Here is a 20,993-nt window from a genome sequence, read left to right as displayed (position 1 = left end):
AAACTATAGTGATGGAAAAGCTCAGTGGTTGCAGGGGGTTAGGGGTGGAGGGGCACGTGACCATAAAGGAGTAGCAGGTGGGAGCTGTTTTGGGTGATGAGTGACTCCTACATCCCGATTACATGAATCTATACATATGTTAAAATTAATAGAACAGTACCTAAAAAGTCAGTTTTATTGTATAATAATTTTTAAAATAGATTTTTTGAGAAGTCCTCCTCCATCGCACAAATATTTTGAGTGCTTACGACATGCCAGGCACTGTGCAAAAGACAGTATGTAGGGGAAACCAATCAGAGCATCTGTGAGGGAGACACACCTGACCCAGCCGGGATAAAAAGCAGAACATGACCAGGGCCGCGGAGCATGGAGGAGAGAGCCATTCCTTTCAGGTGGAGAACCAGGGAAAGCTGCTGAGGGGAGGGGGCATCTGAGATTGAAGGAGGAATAGGAGCCATGTCTTCATTCAACAAACATTTATTGAGCACCTACTATGGGCCGATCTCTGTCCTAGGCCCTGAGGATACTGCAGCGAACACGAAGGGCCAGGTCCCTGCTCTCACGGAGCTCACACTCTAGTGGGTGAGAGCCTCGGGTACCGAGGGCTGCTGGAGGAAGGTGTCGGGGTAACGTGGCTGTGGGGAGAATGCTTTGGAATGAGTGACTGGGGAAGGCCCCTGGGGGAGGTGACATTGGACAGATGATGGATTGGAGCCGAGCCCTGAATGATGCAGCCGTGGGAAGAGCTTACAAGACATCTGGGGAAGAAGGTTTGGGTAGAAGGTACAGCAAATGCAGAGGCTCTAAGCTGGGAAGATCTTGAAGCATGTAAGGGACTACAAGAAGGCCAGTGAACCTAGTGGACAAGGAGGGGTGGAGGGAGATGGAGTGAGAGGTAAGCCGGCACGCGGACCAGATGCCTGGCACACTGTGGGTGCCACTGCTACACGCATCTTTATCCCCAGTGCCTGCTTCAGGGAAGGAAGCCAGGCCGGAATTAAGGTGTCCAAAGACCCTCCTGCAGCAGGTTTCCTGGGGTTCCTCCAAGGCCTTCAGAGAGGATGGTCCAGGCACCCCCATCCTTGCCCCTCCCATGGCCATGGCTGTTTGATGGGGCTGATGGCTGACAGACTCATTTATTTAGGGCCTCATCAGCCGTGACCCAGAAGGAAGCAGCAGACTGTCCGTCTGGCCACTCACATCATCACACCCCGCATCCTGGGGGGCCTCAGACATGCAGGGCAGCCTAGGGCCCTTCAGAAGGCGTGTGGGTCTGGAAGAGGGGAGGTAGGAAGAGCCCCACAGTGCCGAGCACGCACACAACCACGAACACCCACAGGAACAGCCGGTCCACCACCATGGCCACGTACTTCCAGTCCTCAATGACCTGTGGGCAGACAGAGGGGCCGGTTACAGGCGCCGAGCGCGGAGGTCCTCCCTGCTTTCCCTCCTCCCCCGAGCTGGGGCCTCACTACCTGGCCAGGGACCCCGTAGGCCACTTAGAACATGGAGTGGTAAGTTCTGAGTCTGAGGCTGGTCTTTCAGCTGGGTACCTGGGTGCCTCTCGAGTCCTCAATCCACCCCTACCCACCCTGCATGGCATCAGGGAGCCACTGGGAACCAGGCTGTATGGGAAGGTTAGGAATGGAAGGGGTTATAACGCCATATATGTGATTCGAAACCAAACTGGATTATAAATAAGGGGAATGAAACGAGGATCACAAGGCCCCTGCTCTCATTTTCACCCCAAGCCCCCTGCCTGAGCTGGCTTCGCCCAGAGGAAGACTTGAGGTGCACCTAGCTGAGAGGCGGTTGGGCAATGGGACCTGCAGGACACCTGGAAATCCTGTTTAATTTGCTCAGTTCCATTAATGGCAGTGTCTGCTAGTTCCTGTAATTAAGACCCAGCCTCCTTCCACATCATCTGGGTTTCTCTCCACCTCCTTCCCCGCTCCCCCATCTTCTCAGGCCCAGGTGTGGGGTATAGGATTGGCAGAAACATGGCTAGCCTCCTGAGGTGCCACCACAGATGTGCCTGCCTCCTTGGCCTGGGGGAGATGCCCCCAGAGAGGCTCAGCATTCTGGTCTCCCTTCCCCTCACCCGCTTTCACACCCCAGCCTGTCTGGATCCTTCTGCATGCGTACTTGTCCTGGTGGAGAGTGGCTGCATCAGCAGAACTCAGCAGAGGCTCTGGAGCTGGAAATTCGGGCAGCAATGGGCAAGCGATGTCAGTGACCCAATTTGTCAGAGCCCTGGTCAGTGGTGTGCATCTCCCCTCCAGGATGATCCCTGCTCAACCAGCCCCACACCCCCAGCCAAACACAGCTGCTGTTTCCTAGATGCAGCAGGCACCTCCCACTTTCCACACGGCATTCTTGGGTTTCTTTATGACAGCCCTAATTGCAAACAACTCTGTGTGTGTGTGTGCGCATGTGTGCACGTGCGCGTGTGCGTGTGCATGCGCGTGTGTGTGTACGCACCTTTCCCCCTCTTTTTATATTTTTGTGCTATTTATAGTGACCAGTTAATCACCAGGGAGGGTGAAAGTGCTGAAGATGAGAAACAGCCCAGGCTGGCTTAGGGGCGGGCATGCTCTGGAAGGGAAGAAAGCCTCTTCTCTCCAGCTAGACATGAGAAAGTCGATCAACCAATAAGGCCCCCATGTGTGTCAGTTCAGGGCAAGGCACTGCGAAGGGCAAGGAATGTTAATGACATCAGAAAGATCTGAGTATGGAGCTTGGCTGTGCTCTGTGCCAGCTGTGTGACCTTGGACAAGTTAATGAGCCTCTCTGGGCCTAGCTTTATTTTCTATTGTAGAATCGGGATTCAAGTAAATGACACTTCACAGGTTCCTGTCAGAATTAGCAATAACATACGTCACGTCCTGGTAGAGTGCCTGATGTGTGGTTGGAGCTCAATGAACACTGGCAAATATAATAACTATGGGCCCTGCCTGGCTCCTTCCCACAAAATGCTTTTAATTAATTGAGTTAGAAAGAGGCAGAGGCCTGTGAATGTCTAGGGGGTAGTGAGACCTTTAGAAGAGAGAGCTAAGGATGCGGGTGGCTCAGCCAGGGCTACAGGAGACCAGTTTCTCAACCTGCATATGCACAGGAACCAGCGGGGATCTGGTGAAAAATGCAGCTGCTGAACCACCTCCCACAGAGATCCCAGCTCAGTCAGAAGAGGTGGCCCCAAAGCTGTATTTTGAAAAGTTGCCCAAGTGGTTCCTAATTAGCCAGGAGGGCCCCAGTCTGTATATTAATATTTGGGAGTCAATGAATTAGGTGATACTGAGCTACTGAATGGTTCTGAACTAAAGCAAGCATAATTAAATTAATTTTTTAGAAAGTGAAATCTGATAATCCTATAGAGCTGTGCTTCTCAAACTGGACCGAGCCTAGGAATCCCCTGGGGATCTGGTGAAAATGTAGCTGCTGAGCCAGCAGGTCTGGGGTGGGGCCTGAGATGCAGCATTTCTAAACAGCTCCCAGGTGAGACCGGTGCTGCTGGTCCAAGGACCACACTCCGAGGACAAGGGTGTAGAAGAACTTGTGTCCTATATTCCGCTTGTTAGCAATTCTTTCTTTTTTTCACAGTGTAATTTTGGAGCTTTTCCACCCTGCTCTTTTTTCTTGGCACTAAATAATGGAATCCCCGTGCTTTCCCTTGAGAATGTGGCTAGTGAAAAGGAATCACAGAAAGGTAAGAACAAGGCGATGCCCTCCTTTCCACATGCAGCTGCATGTTGTGGCGTAAAAACCTGTTCAAAGAATCTGATTTGATAAGGTGTTAAAATGCAAACATTCCCAAGACTCTGAAGCTTGTTCTCCAACACAGTCTGGAAATGTGTGTGAAAATTTCTAACCGTACCATCACGTTCTGTGTTTAGTTATAAAATTGTCCTTTGAAGCATTAACTTGTTCAGAGGAGTCGGTCAAGACACCTAAACTCTAGAACTCACGGCTTTGTCCTGTGGAAGTAAACTTAACCTCTTTTTAGAAATCTGTAATTGTACTTGATAATTTATTATCCTGGTAGCAATAATATTTAAATGGATGGTTCTATACTCCTAAGAGTTATAAATGTTTGTATGGCTTCTTGGCAAGCCTGACAAGGATGGGAGCATATGCCCTTGGTGCCCTGGCCCACCTGTGTCCCTAAAGGCTGCAGAATCATTTTCCAGCCCACGACAGCCTTCCACTTTCTGCCTGCTTCTCCTCTCTTCTCTGCCCCAGGGCTTTCTCTAGCACCAAAACTGCTTGCTCCACAACCAGTTGGCAAAACCAGGAAGTGCAGGGGAGTTAATGCCCCCAAGGTTACTAGAGCCTTGGGGATGGGAGCTAATGGGCAAATACCCTCCTCCCTCCTGGGGGATGATTCTGAGGCTTGCTGCCATGCTTCCAGCTTCCGCAGAGGCTCTCTGACTGGACTAGCCCCCAGAGCCCGTGGCAGTATCCTTCTCACTGAAACCGACCTTGGCTTTCCGCCTTTCCCTGTCTCACTTTCTCCGCTTCCTCACTGTGTTTCCTGGGATCACTTCTCAAAAAAACTCTCTCTGCCCAGGTGCTTATATCAGGCTCTGCTTTTGGGGAACCCACAACAAACCAAAAAGGATCACTTGGACTTCCTTCCTATCCCTCCATGCACGAAACTAGAATAAAACTCATTTCAGTCTTGGATTCCTTATTCAAACAAAGAGTTTGAGAACCCTTGTCTCATGAATTAACTTCAGGAAATGGGAAACTGACTCTATTATCCCAGCCTCTTCCATTGGGCGGATGTTGGGGGCTGGGCTAGCAACTTACACTCTGGTCCTGATCCTCACTCTTCATGTGCTGGGCAATGAAGCTGACACCCTCTAAAGCCTCCTGCACATCCTGCTTGAACCTCCCAGAAGACCTCAGCCGGAAATCCCTGGGGATACCCGCTGAGTCAGAGCCGGCTGGAGACTTGGGAGCGGCAGAGGCAGGGTTCACAAAGTACATGGAGTTCCCGTAGAGGTTGGAGGAGCTGGCGGGGCCCATGGCCGAGGCGGTGGTGGCGGCCTTGGACTTGGTCAGGTGAGCCTGGCTGGGCTGGGGGGCCCTGAAGGGGCTGCTGTCAGGGCGCTTCATGAAAAGCAAAGTGGGCAGCTTGTGTAGGAAGCAGCGCTTGACCCAGGGCGCCATGGTGTGAGTGCTGGGTGAGCGGTGGTGCACATTGAGCACACAGACGCTGGTGACGATGGAGAAGGTAACCAGCACCATGGTGAACATGAGGTATTTGCCGATGAGCGGCACGTCGAGGGAGGTGGGCGGCACGATCTTGGAGATGAGCAGCAGGAAGACGGTGAGCGCCAGCAGCACGGAGATGCACAGCGTCATCTTCTCACCACAGTCGGAGGGCAGGTAGAAGACGAGGATGGCCAGGGAGGTGATGAGCACGCAGGGGATGATGAGGTTGATGGTGTAGAAGAGCGGCTTGCGACGGATGATGAAGTCGTAAGTCACGTCCACGTAGCTGGGGTCCTGCGGGTTCACCGTCCTTCGCCCAGGGAGGGCAACTATGTCCCATTCACCACTGGGGGTGAAGTCATCCATGCTGGCCGTGGGTGACTTGAGGACCATGTCGATCTCTGTGTGGTCGTAGGTCCAAGAGCGGAACTTGAGGGTGCAGTTCTGCTGGTCAAAGGGGAAGTGCTTCACCTCGATCTTGCAGGCGCTCTTGTAGATGGCCGGGGGCAGCCACATGATGCTGCCACTGGAGCGGACCACCACATTGGTATAGAGAGACACCTCGTAGGTACCGTCGGCACTGGGGGTGGGGGCAGGGCATGGAGGAGAATATCATGAAATCCATAGATGCTGCCCGGCTGTTCTTACAACTCGCCAAAGAGCCCTGCAGGATTATTTCTCACTAATCACTCTTCCAAACCCCCATGCCCTCACTGGAAAGGCCTGCTTTACTTGGCAACTGCCTGGTGGCGAGAGCCCTGCCATGAAACAGCTTGAAGGCTTTACGTAGATTTGCTCATTTAAGCCTCACAACGGTCCAATGAAGTAGATATTATTATCATCCCCATTTTACAGATGGGAACAACAAGGCTCAGAGAAGTTGTCCTCTTCAAGGTCAGAAAACTAGTAAGCAGTACAGCTAAGATTTGAAGTCAGGTCTTTCTGTCCTTAGACCACCTACTCCTAATCATTTCTTGCTTCTGCTGGTACAACTACGACCTGGGAAGTCTCTTTATCCCCCTCCACCTACCTGAGATATTTATGCATATCAAGTCAGTGCTACCAACACCCAACACTGACAAAGCAACCAAAGGTCAGAAAGAGGACAGTATGGGGCTTCCCTGGTGGCGCAGTCGTTGAGAATCTGCCTGCCAATGCAGGGTACACGGGTTCGAGCCCTGGTCTGGGAAGATCCCACATGCCGCGGAGCAACTAGGCCCGTGAGCCACAACTACTGAGCCTGCGTGTCTGGAGCCTGTGCTCCGCAACAAGAAAGCCGCGATAGTGAGAGGCCCGTGCACCGCAATGAAGAGTGGCCCCTGCTTGCCACAACTAGAGAAAGCCCTCACACAGAAATGAAGACCCAACACAGCCAAAAATAAATAAATAAATAAATAAATTAAAAAGCAAGTTTAAAAAGAAAGAGGACAGTATGGAGGACAGAAAGAGCACTGGACTTGGGGTCAGGATGGTGGCCCTGGTCCCAGCTGTGCCTGAGTGAGTCACAAGGCCCTCCCCATCTCTGGCCTCCAGTTCCCCATCTGTAACTGAGGGTGCTGGCTCTGCTCATCTCTAATTCCTCTTGCAGCCTGACAGCTTGGAAGTCTGGGTGAAGCACAGGACTGGAGGCCTGGCCCTCACCACCTTGGCCAACCCTGCCACTTAACTTGTTGTAAAGCACGATGTCAGGCAGCCAGATGCGCTTTGCGGGGATCCTCAGGATGTTCACACCCTCATAGCGGGAGCTGTTCCAGGCCAGGCGGTAGTCTCTCCATTCCTGAGCAGACAGGCAAGGCCCCGTCACTTGTAGGTCCCTCGCCGCCAAGGGGCAGCCCTGGAGAAAACACCTTCTTGGGCTGGGGACCCGGCAGGGCACTTACCTGTTTCAGCCAGACATTGGTGGTCATGATCTGTTCTCGCTCATTCTGGGGAGGGAAATGAGGTTATCAGTTCACCTGTTAGGAGGTGATAGACTCCATTTTATCAAGCAAAAGTCTCTGAGCTCCAAGGCCGTGTGACCAACCACCAACTTAACATCCTCGGAGGGCTCAGACGTATTTCCCACCCAACATGCCTGAGACAAACCTCATGATCTTCACCCAGACCTGGGCCTCCACTGGCATCATCATCTCAGTGAATGGCATCCCCCAGCCATACAATTCCACAAGCCAGAAACCTGGCAGTTGTCCCTGATCCCCTGCTCTCTGATCCGTAAGTAAGTCCTGTAGATTGTACCTCCTACATGAGCCTCAAATCTGTCTGCTTCTCCCCATCTCCTCTGCCACCATCATCTATTACCTGGACTATTGCAGTAGCCTCCCAACTGGCCTTCCTGCTCTGCCTTGGCCTGCCTTTAGTCTATTCTCTATAGAGCAACATGGGTAATCCTTTTAAAATCTCAGCTCCTTAGACTACATCTCTCTGCTGAAACCCTCCACTCCCCTCCCGTCTCATGTAAAGTGAAAGCCAAAGTTCTGCCCAGGGCCTACAAGGCCATCCATGATCTGCCCCCCTCCCCCAGCTCCATCCCTATTAACTCTAGTACCTCTTACCTCAACACTTTCCTGTTTGCTCATCCCACTTTAGCTATACGTGTCTCTTTGCTTCTGCCTTTGCACATTATTCCCTCTTCCTGGAAATCCACACAGCTGACTTCCTCACTTTCTTCAGGTCTTCCCTGACCTTTCTACATAAAATAGCACCCCGTTCCCCTCTCTCCCTGCTTCATTTTTCTTCTTTCTAATAATTAATTAATTAATTAATTAATTAATTAATTTTTTCGGCTGTGTTGGGTCTTCGTTGCTGTGCACAGGCTTTCTCTAGTTGTGGCAAGCGGGGGCTACTCTTTGTTGTAGTGTGCGGGCTTCTCATTGTGGTGGCTTCTCTTTGTTTCAGAGCACAGGCTCTAGGCATGCGGGCTGCAGTAGTTGTGGCTCGCGGGCTCTAGAGCGCAGGCTCAGTAGTTGTGGCACACGGGCTTAGTCGCTCCGCGGCATGTGGGATCTTCCCAGACCAGGGCTCGAACCCATGTCCTCTGCATTGGCAGGCGGATTCTTAACCACTGCGTCACCCCTGCTTCATTTTTCTTTATAGCTCTTATCACCATTGGCCACCTCTATTTGTGTATTATATGCCACCTCCTACTAGCATCTAAGTTTCTTGAGGGCAGACAGCACCTAGAAGGGTATCTGGGATGTATCAGATGTGCAATAAATATTTTCTGAAGAATATAAGAATCCTACCACAATAATCCAGGCCACCATAATCCATCTCTCACCTGAACCACTGCAAGACCCTCCCAACTGGTCTATGACCACTCTGCACACATAACCCATACAGACACACATCTATTCTTCCTCTGCAGCCAGAAGAAACTTCCAAAGTTCCTGCCATTTCCCCCTTAATCCTATGTTTACTTAGGTCACTTCTGTGGCTTCCTTCACATATAAAATAAAAATCCAGCTCCTTCACAGGGTCTGCAAGGTCTTGCCAACTTTCCCGGCTTCATTTCACCTTTATTCTGTGCCCTTCCCCCGACATCCGCCCCGACCCTGGCCTTCTTTAGTTCTCCAAATGTGTCTTGTGCTCTCAGTCTGTACCAATTTCCCTGCCTCCTCTTCACCAAGATAACTTCCAGCATCTTGATATCAGCTTGGGAATCACTTCCTTTAGGAAACTTTCCTGAATCCTCAACTAGGTAAGCATATCAGTAGAAAAAGGTTCAGTTGCCAGTAACAGAGAGCCAGAGTAACACTGCCTTAAATAAGTTTATTTCTCTCTTGTAACAGTTTGGACATACAGGCATACCTCGTTTTATTGTGCTTCACAGATACTGCATTTTTTCCAAATCAAAGTTTTGTGGCAACTCTGTGTGGAGCATCTATTGGCACCATTTTTCCAGCAGCACTTGCTTACTTTGTGTCTTTGTGTTACATTTTGGTAATTTTTGCAATATTTTAAACTTTTTCATTATTACTGTATTTGTTACAGTGATCTGTGATTAGTATCTTTGATGTTACTACTGCAAAATATTACAACTCACTGAAGGCTCAGATGATGGTTAGCATTTTTTAGCAATAAAGTATTTTAAAATTAAGTTATGTACATTGTTTTTAGACATAATGCTATTGCACACTTAATAGACTACAGCATAGTGTAAACATAAGTTTTATATGCACTGGGAAACCAAAAATAATCATATGACTTGCTTTATGGTGATATTCACTGTGTTGCGGTGGTCTGAAACCAAACCTGCAGTATCTCTGAGGTATACCTGTAATATGGTGGCTTTGTTCTACAAAGTCCTTAGGGACCCAGGTTCCTTCCAGATTTTTCTCTACCACACCTAGAGTGTGGCTCTCATCTGCAGGGTCCACAATGGCTGCTGCAGCTCCAGTCATTACACCCACATTCCAGACTGTTGAGGGGTAGATGGGAAGAGGAGAGAGAGGATGCATGCCAGTTGTCTCCCCCCAACCCCAAATGTCTTGTATTAATTAGAGTATTTAGGCCATTTACATTCAGTGTAGTTACTGATAAATTTGGGTTTAAACCTACCATCTATCTGTTTTCTGTTTATTCCCTTTCTCTCTTTTCTTGCCTTATTTTGGATTAATGATTTTATTATCCATTTCTCCCAATATTAATGTGACTCTTCTTTAGGTGGTTACTCTGGAGTCTGCAATATGCATATACTTGACTTTTTAGCATCTAATATAAATTAGTTCTTTCATCACTTCCAGAACAAGGCAAGAACTTTAGAACATTTCAGTTTCATCTACCCGCTCCTTACTTTTGGGTTATTGTCATGTATCTAATTCTACATATAATTAAAACCTTGCAAGATATTTTTTTCTGTTTTCTTATACTGTCAATATCAATTCAAATTCACCCATATATTTACCCTTTCTGTTGTGCTTCATTCTTTCCTACATTTCTATATTTCCATCTGGGATCATTTCCCATATTGGGTCTTCTTGTATTAAATTCTTTCTCTCTCTCTCCTGAAAACATCTTTATTTCACCTTCCTTTTTTTTTAAAAAAAAATTATTTATTTATTTATTTATTTATTTATGGCTGTGTTGGGTCTTCGTCACTGTGCGCAGGCTTTCTCTAGTTGCAGTGAGTGAGGGCTACTCCTCGTTGTGGTGTGAGGGCTTCTCATTGTCGTGGCTTCTCTTGTTGTAGAGCACAGGTTCTAGGTGCACAGGCTTCAGTAGTTGTGGCATGTGGGCTCAGTAGTTGTGGTTTGAGGCTCTAGAGCTCAGGCTCAGTAGTTGTGGCCCACAGGCTTAGTTGCTCCGTGGCATGTGGGATCTTCCCAGGCCAGAGCTCGAACCCCTGTCCCTTGCATTGGCAGGCAGATTCTTAACCACTGTGCCACCAGGGAAGTCCTCACCTTCATTTTTAATTATATTTTTACTGGTAGTATATTTCTAGGTTTGCAGTTTTTTCTTGCAGCACTTAAAAAATGTCATTCAATTTTCTGGCTTCCATTTTCAGCTGTTAGTTTTATTGTTGCTTCTGACTTTTGTTTCCCCCAACTGCTTTTAAGATTTTCTTTGTCTTTGGTTGTCAGGAGTTTGAGTATGATGTACCTGGGCATGATTTTCTTTGTATTTACCCCTCATAGGGTTCATAGAGCCTCTTGCATATGTAGCTTAATGTCTTTAGTCAGTTTTGGAAAATTCTCAGTCAGTATCACTTCAACCTTTGCTTCTTATTTTTATTCCCATTCTTTCTGGAACTCCAAATACACGTCAGACCTGACATTTTTATCCTGTATCACATTATCTCCTTTTCTGTATTTTCCTTTCTTTTTTCTATAATTTGTCTAGATATTTTCGATTGACCTCTCTTCCTGTTCATTAATTTTCTCTTCTGCTATGACCAATCTGCTATTAAACCCATCTAATAAATTTTAAATTCTCCATCATTATAAGTTTCTTGAACATGTTAATGCATCACATTTTCTTTTTAAGAATGTTTATTTATTTTGTTTATTTATTTATTTATTTATTTATTTATTTATTTATTTATTTATTTATTTTTTTAATGGTACGCGGGCCTCCCACTGCCGTGGCCCCTCCCGTTGTGGAGCACAGGCTCCGGACACGCAGGCTCAGCGGCCATGGCTCACGGGCCCAGCTGCTCCGCGGCATGTGGGTTCCTCCCAGACCGGGGCACGAACCCGTATCCCCTGCATCGGCAGGCGGACTCTCAACCACTGCGCCACCAGGGAAGCCCTTGTTTATTTTTAATAGTGGTAAAATACACATAAGTTTTACCATCTTAACGGCAGTTATTTAAAAGTCTACGTCTGATGACGCCAATATTTGAATTATCTGTGTGTCTGTTTCTCTTCTTTTCTCTCTTCGATTTTTCTTATTTAGTCTTGTCTTATTGCCTGCCTAGTAAGTTTTTATCTGACTTTATCTGCCTCCAGGGATGACTGACTTTGGCTTTATGGCAGGCAGATAGAGGAGGGACAGATCCCCTTCATCTAGTCTGTGACTGAGCTGGTTCAAAGCAGGTTTTAGTTCTTGTGAGGGCTGGTCTGTTCTTGATTCACTGTGACTCTTAGCGATGATCCTTGCAAGGTCCTCACCAAGGCCCCATCTCTTTAGTGGGGCTCCAATTCCAATTTGTGTCATCCTAGCCCTGTAAGAGTGCCAAGCATTCAGCCAGGCTTCCCAGCCTCTTAGCCACCACTCTGTAATCAGCTCCCTAGCCCCTTGGCTCTATACTGTTTACCAATCATCAAATGACAGGAAAAGCACCAGAAGCTATCAGGGTCACCTCCTGGATCCTGGTCCTTCAAGTCCTGGCTAAGCTCTCTAAGACCTTCAAACAGATTTGGGGGAGGACAGGCATTTTTGTCCCCCTTTTGTAATTGTTCTTGTGCAAAAGTTTCTGCAACAAGATACTCTGTCATTACAGAAAGTTGAAAACCTTCATCTGTCTTAAAAAATAATTTTTTTAAAGTTGAGGTACAATTTACATACAGTGAAGTTGAGGTACAATTCACATACAGTGAAATGCATAGATCTTAAGGATACAGTTTGATCAGTTTTAACAATGCATTATTCAGGTAACCCACCTCCTTTCAAGGTATAGAACATTTCTACCACCCAGAAAGTTCTCTCCTTCTTTAGTCCGGTGCCTCAGTCCCCTTTACTCCCCCAGCAGCTGCCTTCCCAAAGGCAGTCCTGGCCTTCCCAAAGAGCTGCTTCTGAAGGCTTGCTGGCCTTACACAGCACAAACTCCCTGCCTGCTCCCTAGAAACTTCCATCTTTAAACTGGTTATGCCCATAACCCTCCCTCCTTGAAAATCAAATCCTGAAATACAAAAGGAAAAATAACCCCCAAACCTCATATTTGTTCTGTACACAGCTTTCAGGATTATGACAGCTCACAGTCCTACACTCATAGGCATGGGGCTGGAGGCTGTGTGCCCTCCTCCTTCTGGTAACTTCTATTATCCCACAGGGACCACAGAGCAGATCTGGCAGGGGCAGCCTTAGCCTGGAAGTGTGGCTAGAGCTGCCTTCCTGTTCCCCCTCACCAGGGCAGCAGCTGCAAGGCAGCAGCTGCAGGCCGCAGCTGGGCTCATTCCATTAAGCAAAAAGCCTTTGGCTGGACAATAACACTCAGACACCAGCCTGGGAGCAGCCTGGCCGGAAGCACTTATTCCTTCCAGTTGGCCTGTGGAGGGGAGAGGGACAGAGAGCACAGGCTTTTCACCCCTCCCCCATTCTTAGGCTGTGCTTCCTTCCAGGGGAGGAAGCCAGCCATTAATCTGGCCAAAGCCTTCGTGAGGGCTATAGGTTGGAGGGGCTGGGTTTGTGAGGGCTGAGTGTGCTAGAGAGAGAGGGTGGCAGTAAGAAGGCAGCCACCAGACCAGAGGAGGCTCAGCCGCATTGGTTGGCTCCCCAAGGCTCAGGAGGAGAGGCACGGTGGATTTCCAGTGCGCTGGCAAGGTCTTGGGAAAAGGAGTGGCCAGTCAGTGTGCAGGGCTGGGAGTCAGGCAATTTGGGATCTGCTTCTGGCATCGCCAGAACTCCTGGACAAGGTCCTAGGTTGTTCATCTGATCTTTTTCCATATGCATAAATTAAGGAATTTGCCTAAACTTTGAGATCCCTGACTTGGCCTCTAAGTCATGATTCTTTTATTCCAAAAATGCTATCTGTGCCTTTGCACGTGCTCTTCTCTTTGCTAGGGATATCCTGCCCACTTTGTGCACTCTAGTTTCCCAGTTTGGAGTCACCTGCCAATCCATATCCCAGAACCAGTTAAAATGCTTTGGCTTCAAGCATAGCTGGATGTTCAACAAACATCCAACCACGAGTGGCTAAAACAATAAGGACATCTGTTATATCACATAACAAGAGAGCAGGCCAGTCATTTCAGCGTTGGTTAATGCAGTAATTCAATGATGTCAGGATTCTAGGTTGTTGAAAGTGATGTTAGGACTCTGTGATTCTCTTGTTTTCCCCCCACAATCATAAGATGGAGGCCATGGTTCCAAATATAAAACCTTCACATGACAATGTCTATGGCAGGAAATGGCAAATCTTTTCTTGGGTCCCTTTTTGAGTGTGAGGAAAACTTTCCCAGAGGCCCCCACCCCTTTAGGCAGCCCCTACATCCCAATGCCAGGGCTACAGCTCTTGCCTAAGCCTTAACTGATTATTGGCTGGAGGAATAGAATTACCACGGTTAGCTACAACTTAACAATGCGTGGCAAGGAGGCCGGAGGAGGGCCCATGAAGTTCGTGAGTATCCAATATCAAGTCATAGTTTTATTAACAAAGAAGTTGTGAGGCAGAAATGTCCACTGGGTAGGCAGCCAATGGGCCTGCCGTAGACAAGGTGGGCCTCCAACATGGCCATAAGCTTCTCCTCCTTCTACCCTATCATCTCCCCCAGTCTGCTCAACAGATGACCTCAAATACCCCCTACCTACTGGGGGGAGATAGGAACGAGGGTACAGAAACCGATGGGTACAGAGGCCCAGGTGTAGGGACAGGACCAGAGGCAGCTGCTGCATCGGTCTAGCCAACTGAGGGTCTGGGTAAATGAGGGTGGTCACTGCAGGTATGGAAATGAAGAATGGATTACAGAGTGCAAAAGTAGGGTTGTCAGGTCTTGATGTGTGGATGTGGGGCCTCGTAGGGAGTGCTGAGGAAGGCTGAGGCACTAGGGAGTTCCCCTTCTCCCCTCTGCTATCTCTGAGTTGGGGGTGCCTGAGGGGACCATGGCTCATTGTTAATCTTCCCTGTGGCCCTTTCCACATCCCCACGCACAGGTTTGGAACCCTGCCCCTGGAAGCAGCTCTGAGGGGAGTATGCCTATGAGGAGCATGTAGCATACTGTGTCCAGCCGTGGGGAAGGCACAGCTGCCCCCTGTACCTACCACACTGATGAGCTGCGCCAGGGAGAGCTGCAGCTGGATGGAGATGAGCTCTGAGGAGCTGGTGGCTGGGCGGATCAGGTTGTTGTAGCGGGTTTTGTTCAGGAGGTCATCCATGAGCTTCTCCTCTGCGTTGGCCACGCGGCAGTCCCCTGGGAAAACACATAGTCAGATCTGCTGGGTCCTCATCCAGCTGATGGCAGTGAAAGGGAGAGCTGCGAGAGCCAGAGAGCACAGGTGCCCTCGGGGCCAGCTGGAGCAGCTAAGGGGCTGGCAGGCCTGCCTTTCCTTGGAGACTTCAAATTAAATCTACCCAAGACAGAGCTCAGCTCTCTCCTCCCACGCCCTACATTTCCTCCTCCTGTTCTGTCTAGCAATGAATGGCACCCCACGCTCTAGACATCTAGTCCAAAACCTGGGCATCTATTTTGACCCCTATCCTTGGTTCATCCAAGGGGCCACCCAGTTCTGTCTCTTCTACTTTCCAAATCTCTCAGTCTGTCCTCCCCTCTCCATCCCTCCTGGTCCCGGCTCACCACCCTGCCCCAGGCTCTTCCAGTAGCCTCCTTGCTGGTCTCCCCACCCCCACTCTGCCCCTGCCATCATGTCCCATTCAGTGCCAGAGTGGTCTTCCTACAGCTACTGAACCAGAGCCCATCCCTGCCCGTAACCTCTCAGAGCTGTAGGCAGAGTTCAAATCCAAACGTTTCGGCTTGGCATCCAAAGCCCCTTGGCACCAGCATTTCTTCCTCAACCTGATCTCTTCTTACCTCTCCACCTCTACGCCCAGGTACTGTATATTTTGGCCATATATACTGCTTTCCTTTCCCCATGTGGCCTTCATTGTCTCACTTCTAAATCTTCAAGCACACTCTTTCTTCTGCCAGGACGGCCCCCAGGCGACCAGCCGTCAAATATCTGAGTCTTCTTGTGCCAGGCACTGTGTTATACGCTGGGGTAACAGCCAGCAAAAACCCTGGCTCCTGCCCTCAGAGAGCCTCCTGTGTAGTGGAGGAGAGATACTATTCAAACGTGGGTTTGTGTGCAGAGCTGGGGAGATGGTGGTGCTTTCACTAAAAGAGAAAAGGCCTGGGCTAGGGGGAGTTTCCTGGGATCAGATTTGGCCCTACAGGGTTCAGGGTGCACCTTGAGACACCAAATGGAGAGGTCCAGCTGGCAGTTGGCTCCTGGTCTGGAGCTTAAAAGAGAGGTCTGGGCTCAGAACCATACCTGCGAGCCAGCAAATGCAGCCTCCTGCAAGGAGCCTGACCTGGCCGGGAGCCCCACTGAGCTCCCACAGCCCCAGATCTGCCCCTTTTCACAGCCCAGATCTCTTGCCATGTGGTGTTTGGGTCTTTGTCCCATCTCCCTCACACGTCTGGGAGTGAAGGGGAGGTTCAGGAACTCGATCTTTCACTCTGGTGATGACAGGTAAGGGCAGTTTGGGGAGGGGCCTGGGAAAGAGGGAGCCTCAGAGGAAGGTCAGGGACACATGAGCAGGAGACCTCAGGAACAGGGGAAGAAATGCGGGTGTGCAGAGGAAACAGTGTTGGGGCAGGCAAGAAAGTGGGAAAAGGATAAGGGAATAAGGGAGGCTGAGGAGGTGGGGTTGGGTCTGCCGGCTCACCAGGCCCAGGACTGGGATTACATCCTCCGCTGAGGGGCCAGTTCACTCTGTTTTACCAAATCCCACCCTCTGGATGCGGCCAGAGGGCCCAGAGTGTGAACTGCCTGACAGAGCAAGTCTGAGGTGGACTCCTGGGTGGGTGCTGGGCTGGACACGAGGCCACGGGGAGCAGCCACCACCCTGCCTGCTCCATGCACTTTCCAACTCATTGCCTATCTGGAGCAAATGCAGCATTTAGTGCCTGTGAAAGATGCTCCCAGGGCACCTGCTGCCCACTGTCCCTCCCCCAGCCTGCCCCAGGCTGTCCAGAGGGGGTCCTGTGGATGCTTGGCCTACATTCTGAGCCCTGCCTCTCATACCCTGGACCCCCTCCCAGAGGCCAGCTGCTTGAATACCTGGAAGCCAGTCTGTAGCCCCAGGTTATAGCTGGGTCTCTCCCATAGCCCCTCTTTATTATATATATTTGAATTGACCCATCATTTCAGCAGGGTATGACTTGCCCAAGTCCATCAAGCATGTCTGGGACAGCTCGGGTCAGAATCTGAGGCTCCTGGCCCCCAGCCCTGCAGTGCTGGGGGAGGCTGGATCCCACATCTCTGCAGCCCCAGGAGGCTGGTGTACCTAGGTACCTGAGAGGCATGGGCTGCTCTGCAGGCTGCGGGGGCTTGTGTTCCTGTTCGAAGCCCACCTGGGATGCTCAGGTTGCTCACCTTTGGGCCTGTCCTGCTTCTCAGTCGTTCAGCTGGCCCCCAGGGACCCTCACCCATCTTGAGGACCAGTTGTGGGATCCAGAGAAAGAGGTTCTGAAAACCTTAGACCATTTAGTCCACTCTCTATTTCTTATCTGGGGAAACTGAGACCAAAGAGGGCGAGGAACTTACTCAAGGAGTCCCAGCAAGTCAGAGGCAGAGCCAGTTAGAGGCCCTCCCCTAACCCCTGTGCCTTCTTTCGCGCCCTTGCTAACTTCCCCGTAAGGAGCCTGTCCCTGCAGAAGCCATGTTGGTGTCCACAGCCAAGTGTGTACTCATGCCTGTGCCTGTGTTTGTACTTGTATACGTGCATGGGGGACAGAGGGGTTTCCAAACTATATTTGTTAAGGCTTTTCAGTCTACTGCTTGCTTTATGCCTATGAGGCCTGCCGGGTTGAAAAGACAAGGAACAGGCCTCTTACCCCCAGATGACAGGGGTGGCCCGGAAGAGGTGGAAGCTTCTGGGGCACAGTTGGGGGTCACCTCCCAGCCCTGGGGCCGGCACAGTTACACAAAGAGGCCACCACTAGGGGTCAGTCATGACCCAGTGATTCTGAGAAGGAGTGGGCCCGCCCTGCCTCTGTCCAGGGCCTTGCCTTCCTTGGCCTTCTCTGGAAAAACTGCTCCCCGCCAGTGAGGGGTTAACAGTCTGAGAGGAAGCCATGGCTGGAATTCTAAAACGTGTGAGTGTGTGTACAGTCTGAAAAAGCAGAGCTAATGGTAAAAATCTATATGGGTAAAATGGAAAGGCAATACCTATTGGTTTGGAATACAAACCACAGAAAGTAAAGGGTCAGTGGAATCTTGGCAAGTGGGCATCTGAAAGGCAGAGTGATTTTCAGTTGGGGATGTTTGTCCTTAACTGAGGAAAGGAACAAGAGATTTGTATTTATTAAAAGGCAGCTATGGATTTTTTTCAAAAAGTTGAGGTTTTTACGTTTTACAAAAAGCTCACAGTATATTATCAGTAGCTTCTCCAATCGTGTGCAAGAATCACCTGGATGCTTGTATAAATGCAGATTCCCAGGCTCCATTTCCAGAGATTCTGATCCTGTGAGCCTAGGATGGGGCCCCGGGGATGTGTAGTGGGTGTTTCTGATGCAGGTGGCCCCAGGACCGTACTTAAGAAACACTGCAACTGACTCACATCTGAGTCCCTAAGTATGTAGTCAAGGCATATCATCCCCATAGAACAGATAGGGAAACTGAGGCCCAGAGAGGGTCACTGAGCAAGTGGTGACAGATCCAGGATGCACACATGGAGTGCAGACACCATCTTTGGTGAGATCTCCGCTTCCCTATAGGAACTTCATATGTCCCCCTACCCCTTACCACCAACACCCCTGGTGGTGTGTTTCTGTCCAAGGAAGATATAGCCCTGGTCCTCTAGGCTGACTAGGGCTTGGAGGACAAGCTTGGGCTGGAGGGTAGGAGCTGAAAGAGTCCTTGGAACTCAGGTGGGGAGACTGAGGCCGGGAGCAGACAATCCTCACCATATCTGGACTCTGCCTGGGAAGGGCTGACTGGATTTCCCTTCTGGGTGTCTGCAGGCTCCTGAGGGGCAGGCTCCACTTCACCAGCCCCGCACTCAGCCAAGCTGGCTGTCCCGGCCAGCCAACCCCTAGGAGTGGGCGACCAGAGGCAGAGGTGCCATAAAAGTGTGTTTTCTAGGAGATCCACCCCCAAACACACTTGGGCTGGCAAGTTGGGTAGCCCCACACCCCACCCTCAGGCTAAGTTTCCCTGTCTACAGTAGCGCTGGGATTGAGCAGAGCTTCCTGTCTAGCGGGTACCACTCAGCCCCGCTGCCCAGCCCAAAGGCGCTCCATATGGAGCGTGGCCCTGGCGACCGCACAGAGGACAGCCGTCCCCACCCCAAACGTCGCAGACCCACTCATCCTGACCCGCCCCTGCTGCCGCGAGTGGGCTTAGCCCCGCCCACGCCCCCATTCGTCCCGGACAATCTTGGGCCACTCCCCTGGATGCTGGACACCCTCCCTTCCCTCCCACCTGTGGCCAGTCCAGCCGGGCTCTGGCCGACCCAGGCGTCCCTCCCTCCTTCCCCGAAGAGAACTCACCTCGCCCGCAAAGGGCAACCAGGGAGAAAAGGAGCAAGGGGAGCGGGCTTCTCATGACGGGCGGGGGCTGGAGAGGCAGCCGAGGCGAGTTCAGCGGTCGGACCACCCGGGCACCGGCGGCCGCGGGCAGGCGAGTGAGAGCCGGTGCCCACGGCCTCGGAGGTTTGAAGTCCTGGTGACGGCGGGCACTAGGACCCCGCGGAGAGCCCAGCCAAGCCCCGCTGGGGGGCAGCAGCTGTGAGCTACGCCCACAAGGGGATGGGGCGGGGCGGAAGAGACCCCAGGGGCGGGGCCGACACCAACCCAGCGGGACTGGCTGTTTTCGGCCAACTGCCTAGGGTCGTCTCCCAGCGGTTGGCCTCTGCGCTTCCCGACCTACTCCGGCCTCCAACTTTCCTCGAAGGGAGGTCGGCGGGACCGTGCATGCACCCTTTGTACAGTTGGGGAGACTGAGGCAGACGCTGGCTCTGGATCCCTCTACTGTTAGGGAAAGTGGTTGTACTCCAGTCGGGAAGTCCCTGGGCTTTGCCTGCCGTCAGGACTCAGGAGGTCTTTCAGAAAAAGATCTCAAGTCTATGCTCATGCGGTTTGCTGAAAAAAAGGAGCACTGCAGGGAGTGGGGAGTAAGCCAGCTGGAGTGGGGCGCAGCTATCTGCAGACATTGGGGAAAGGGCGCTTAGGAAAAGTGTGTGGAATTTGGGAGGGTGAAATAGCTCAGGGTCCCCTTACCTAGATTGGGTGACTGGGACAGGATGGAGCCAGAGTGGGCTGGCTGTGTCCTCCCCCTTAAGCCTTACAACCTGTGCTGACCCCAGGCAGCTCTGATGACTCAAGGGAGCAAGCACCCCCTCCTCCAGCCAGGTGGTCCTGGGTAAGTGTCGGAATCAGTATCATTCCCTTGGGAGCTGGGGGACCTCACAGGATAGGCATCAGCGCCAGGGCAGCCCTACTTTTGGACCTGGCCAGAAGTGGTGCCTCAATCCAGGATCCAAAAGAGCCTTTGGCATATTCCTGTAGCCCATGGCACTCCTCGCTCGCACTCCAGCTCCCCACCCACCTCCTCCCCTGTCTGGGTCCCAACAGGCAAACCTAACAACTGAGACTTCCCTGGTGGCACAGTGGTTAGGAATCCACCTGCCAATGCAGGGGACATGGGTTCGAGCCCTGGTCTGGGAAGATCCCACATGCTGCGGAGTAACAAACCTATGTGCCACAACTGCTGAGCCTGTGCTGTAGAGCCCATGAGCCACAATTACTGAAGCCTGCGTACCCTAGAGCCCACACGCTGCAACTACTGAGCCCGTGTGCTGCAATTACTGATGCCCGCGGGCCTAGAGCCCGTGCTCCGCAACAAGAGAAGCCACCACAATAAGAAGCCCGCGCACAACAACGAAGAGTAGGCCCTACTTGCGGCAACTAGAGAAAAGCCAGGCACAGCAATGAAGACCCAACACAGCCAAAAAAAAAAAAACTAACAACTGGAGGGAGGGTGGGAAGGACAGGGTCTGGGAGAGTGATCGCCTACAAATGGCAGCTTTACCACCTTCTCTCCAGGACTCTCAGTCTTGCTATCATATTGCTTCCCCCAATGTCTTTTTTGCTATAATCTGACATGTTGACATATTCTTTTAAAAAGAACACTGTTGAAATGGAGCTGACTTTCCCTTTAAGATGGCTTGGAGAATTAAGGATTGAGTGCATCCTCTCTTCTCCAAACTGCAGCAATAAATAGGTGAAATATATAAAGCAAACCAAAAAGACATAGCCAGGCTGAAAAAATAAGATCTCCATGAACTAAAATCAAAAAAGAAATGCAAAGTGATGGGGGGGCTGAAGCCTGGAGCCTGCTGGGCTCTGGAAGCCAAAGGCAGTGGCAGGTCCTTAGGGATAAGAAGGGACTAAAAGACT

At 50.8% G+C, this 20,993-nt stretch overlaps 1 protein-coding gene across 1 annotated transcript; it reads right to left on the bottom strand.

Moving 5' to 3' along the window:
* Window positions 1-509: 509 nt before the first annotated feature.
* Window positions 510-19,140, bottom strand: CHRNB4 (cholinergic receptor nicotinic beta 4 subunit; the record flags this gene model as incomplete). The annotated part of the gene is made up of 6 exons (XM_081229835.1): window positions 510-1,387; window positions 4,810-5,797; window positions 6,885-6,994; window positions 7,098-7,142; window positions 14,635-14,783; window positions 19,086-19,140. The coding sequence occupies 6 exons, from the start codon at window positions 19,138-19,140 to the stop codon at window positions 1,247-1,249; spliced, it is 1,488 nt and encodes a 495-aa protein (XP_081085961.1). The 3' UTR covers window positions 510-1,246.
* Between the last annotated feature and the right edge of the window lie 1,853 nt (window positions 19,141-20,993).

The sequence above is a fragment of the Mesoplodon bidens genome, assembly GCF_964165515.1.
Source record: "Mesoplodon bidens genome assembly, chromosome: 3".
Taxonomy (NCBI): domain Eukaryota; kingdom Metazoa; phylum Chordata; class Mammalia; order Artiodactyla; family Ziphiidae; genus Mesoplodon; species Mesoplodon bidens.
The sequence above is the reverse complement of the archived record's forward strand: the minus strand, read 5'-3'. Positions and strand labels throughout refer to the sequence as shown.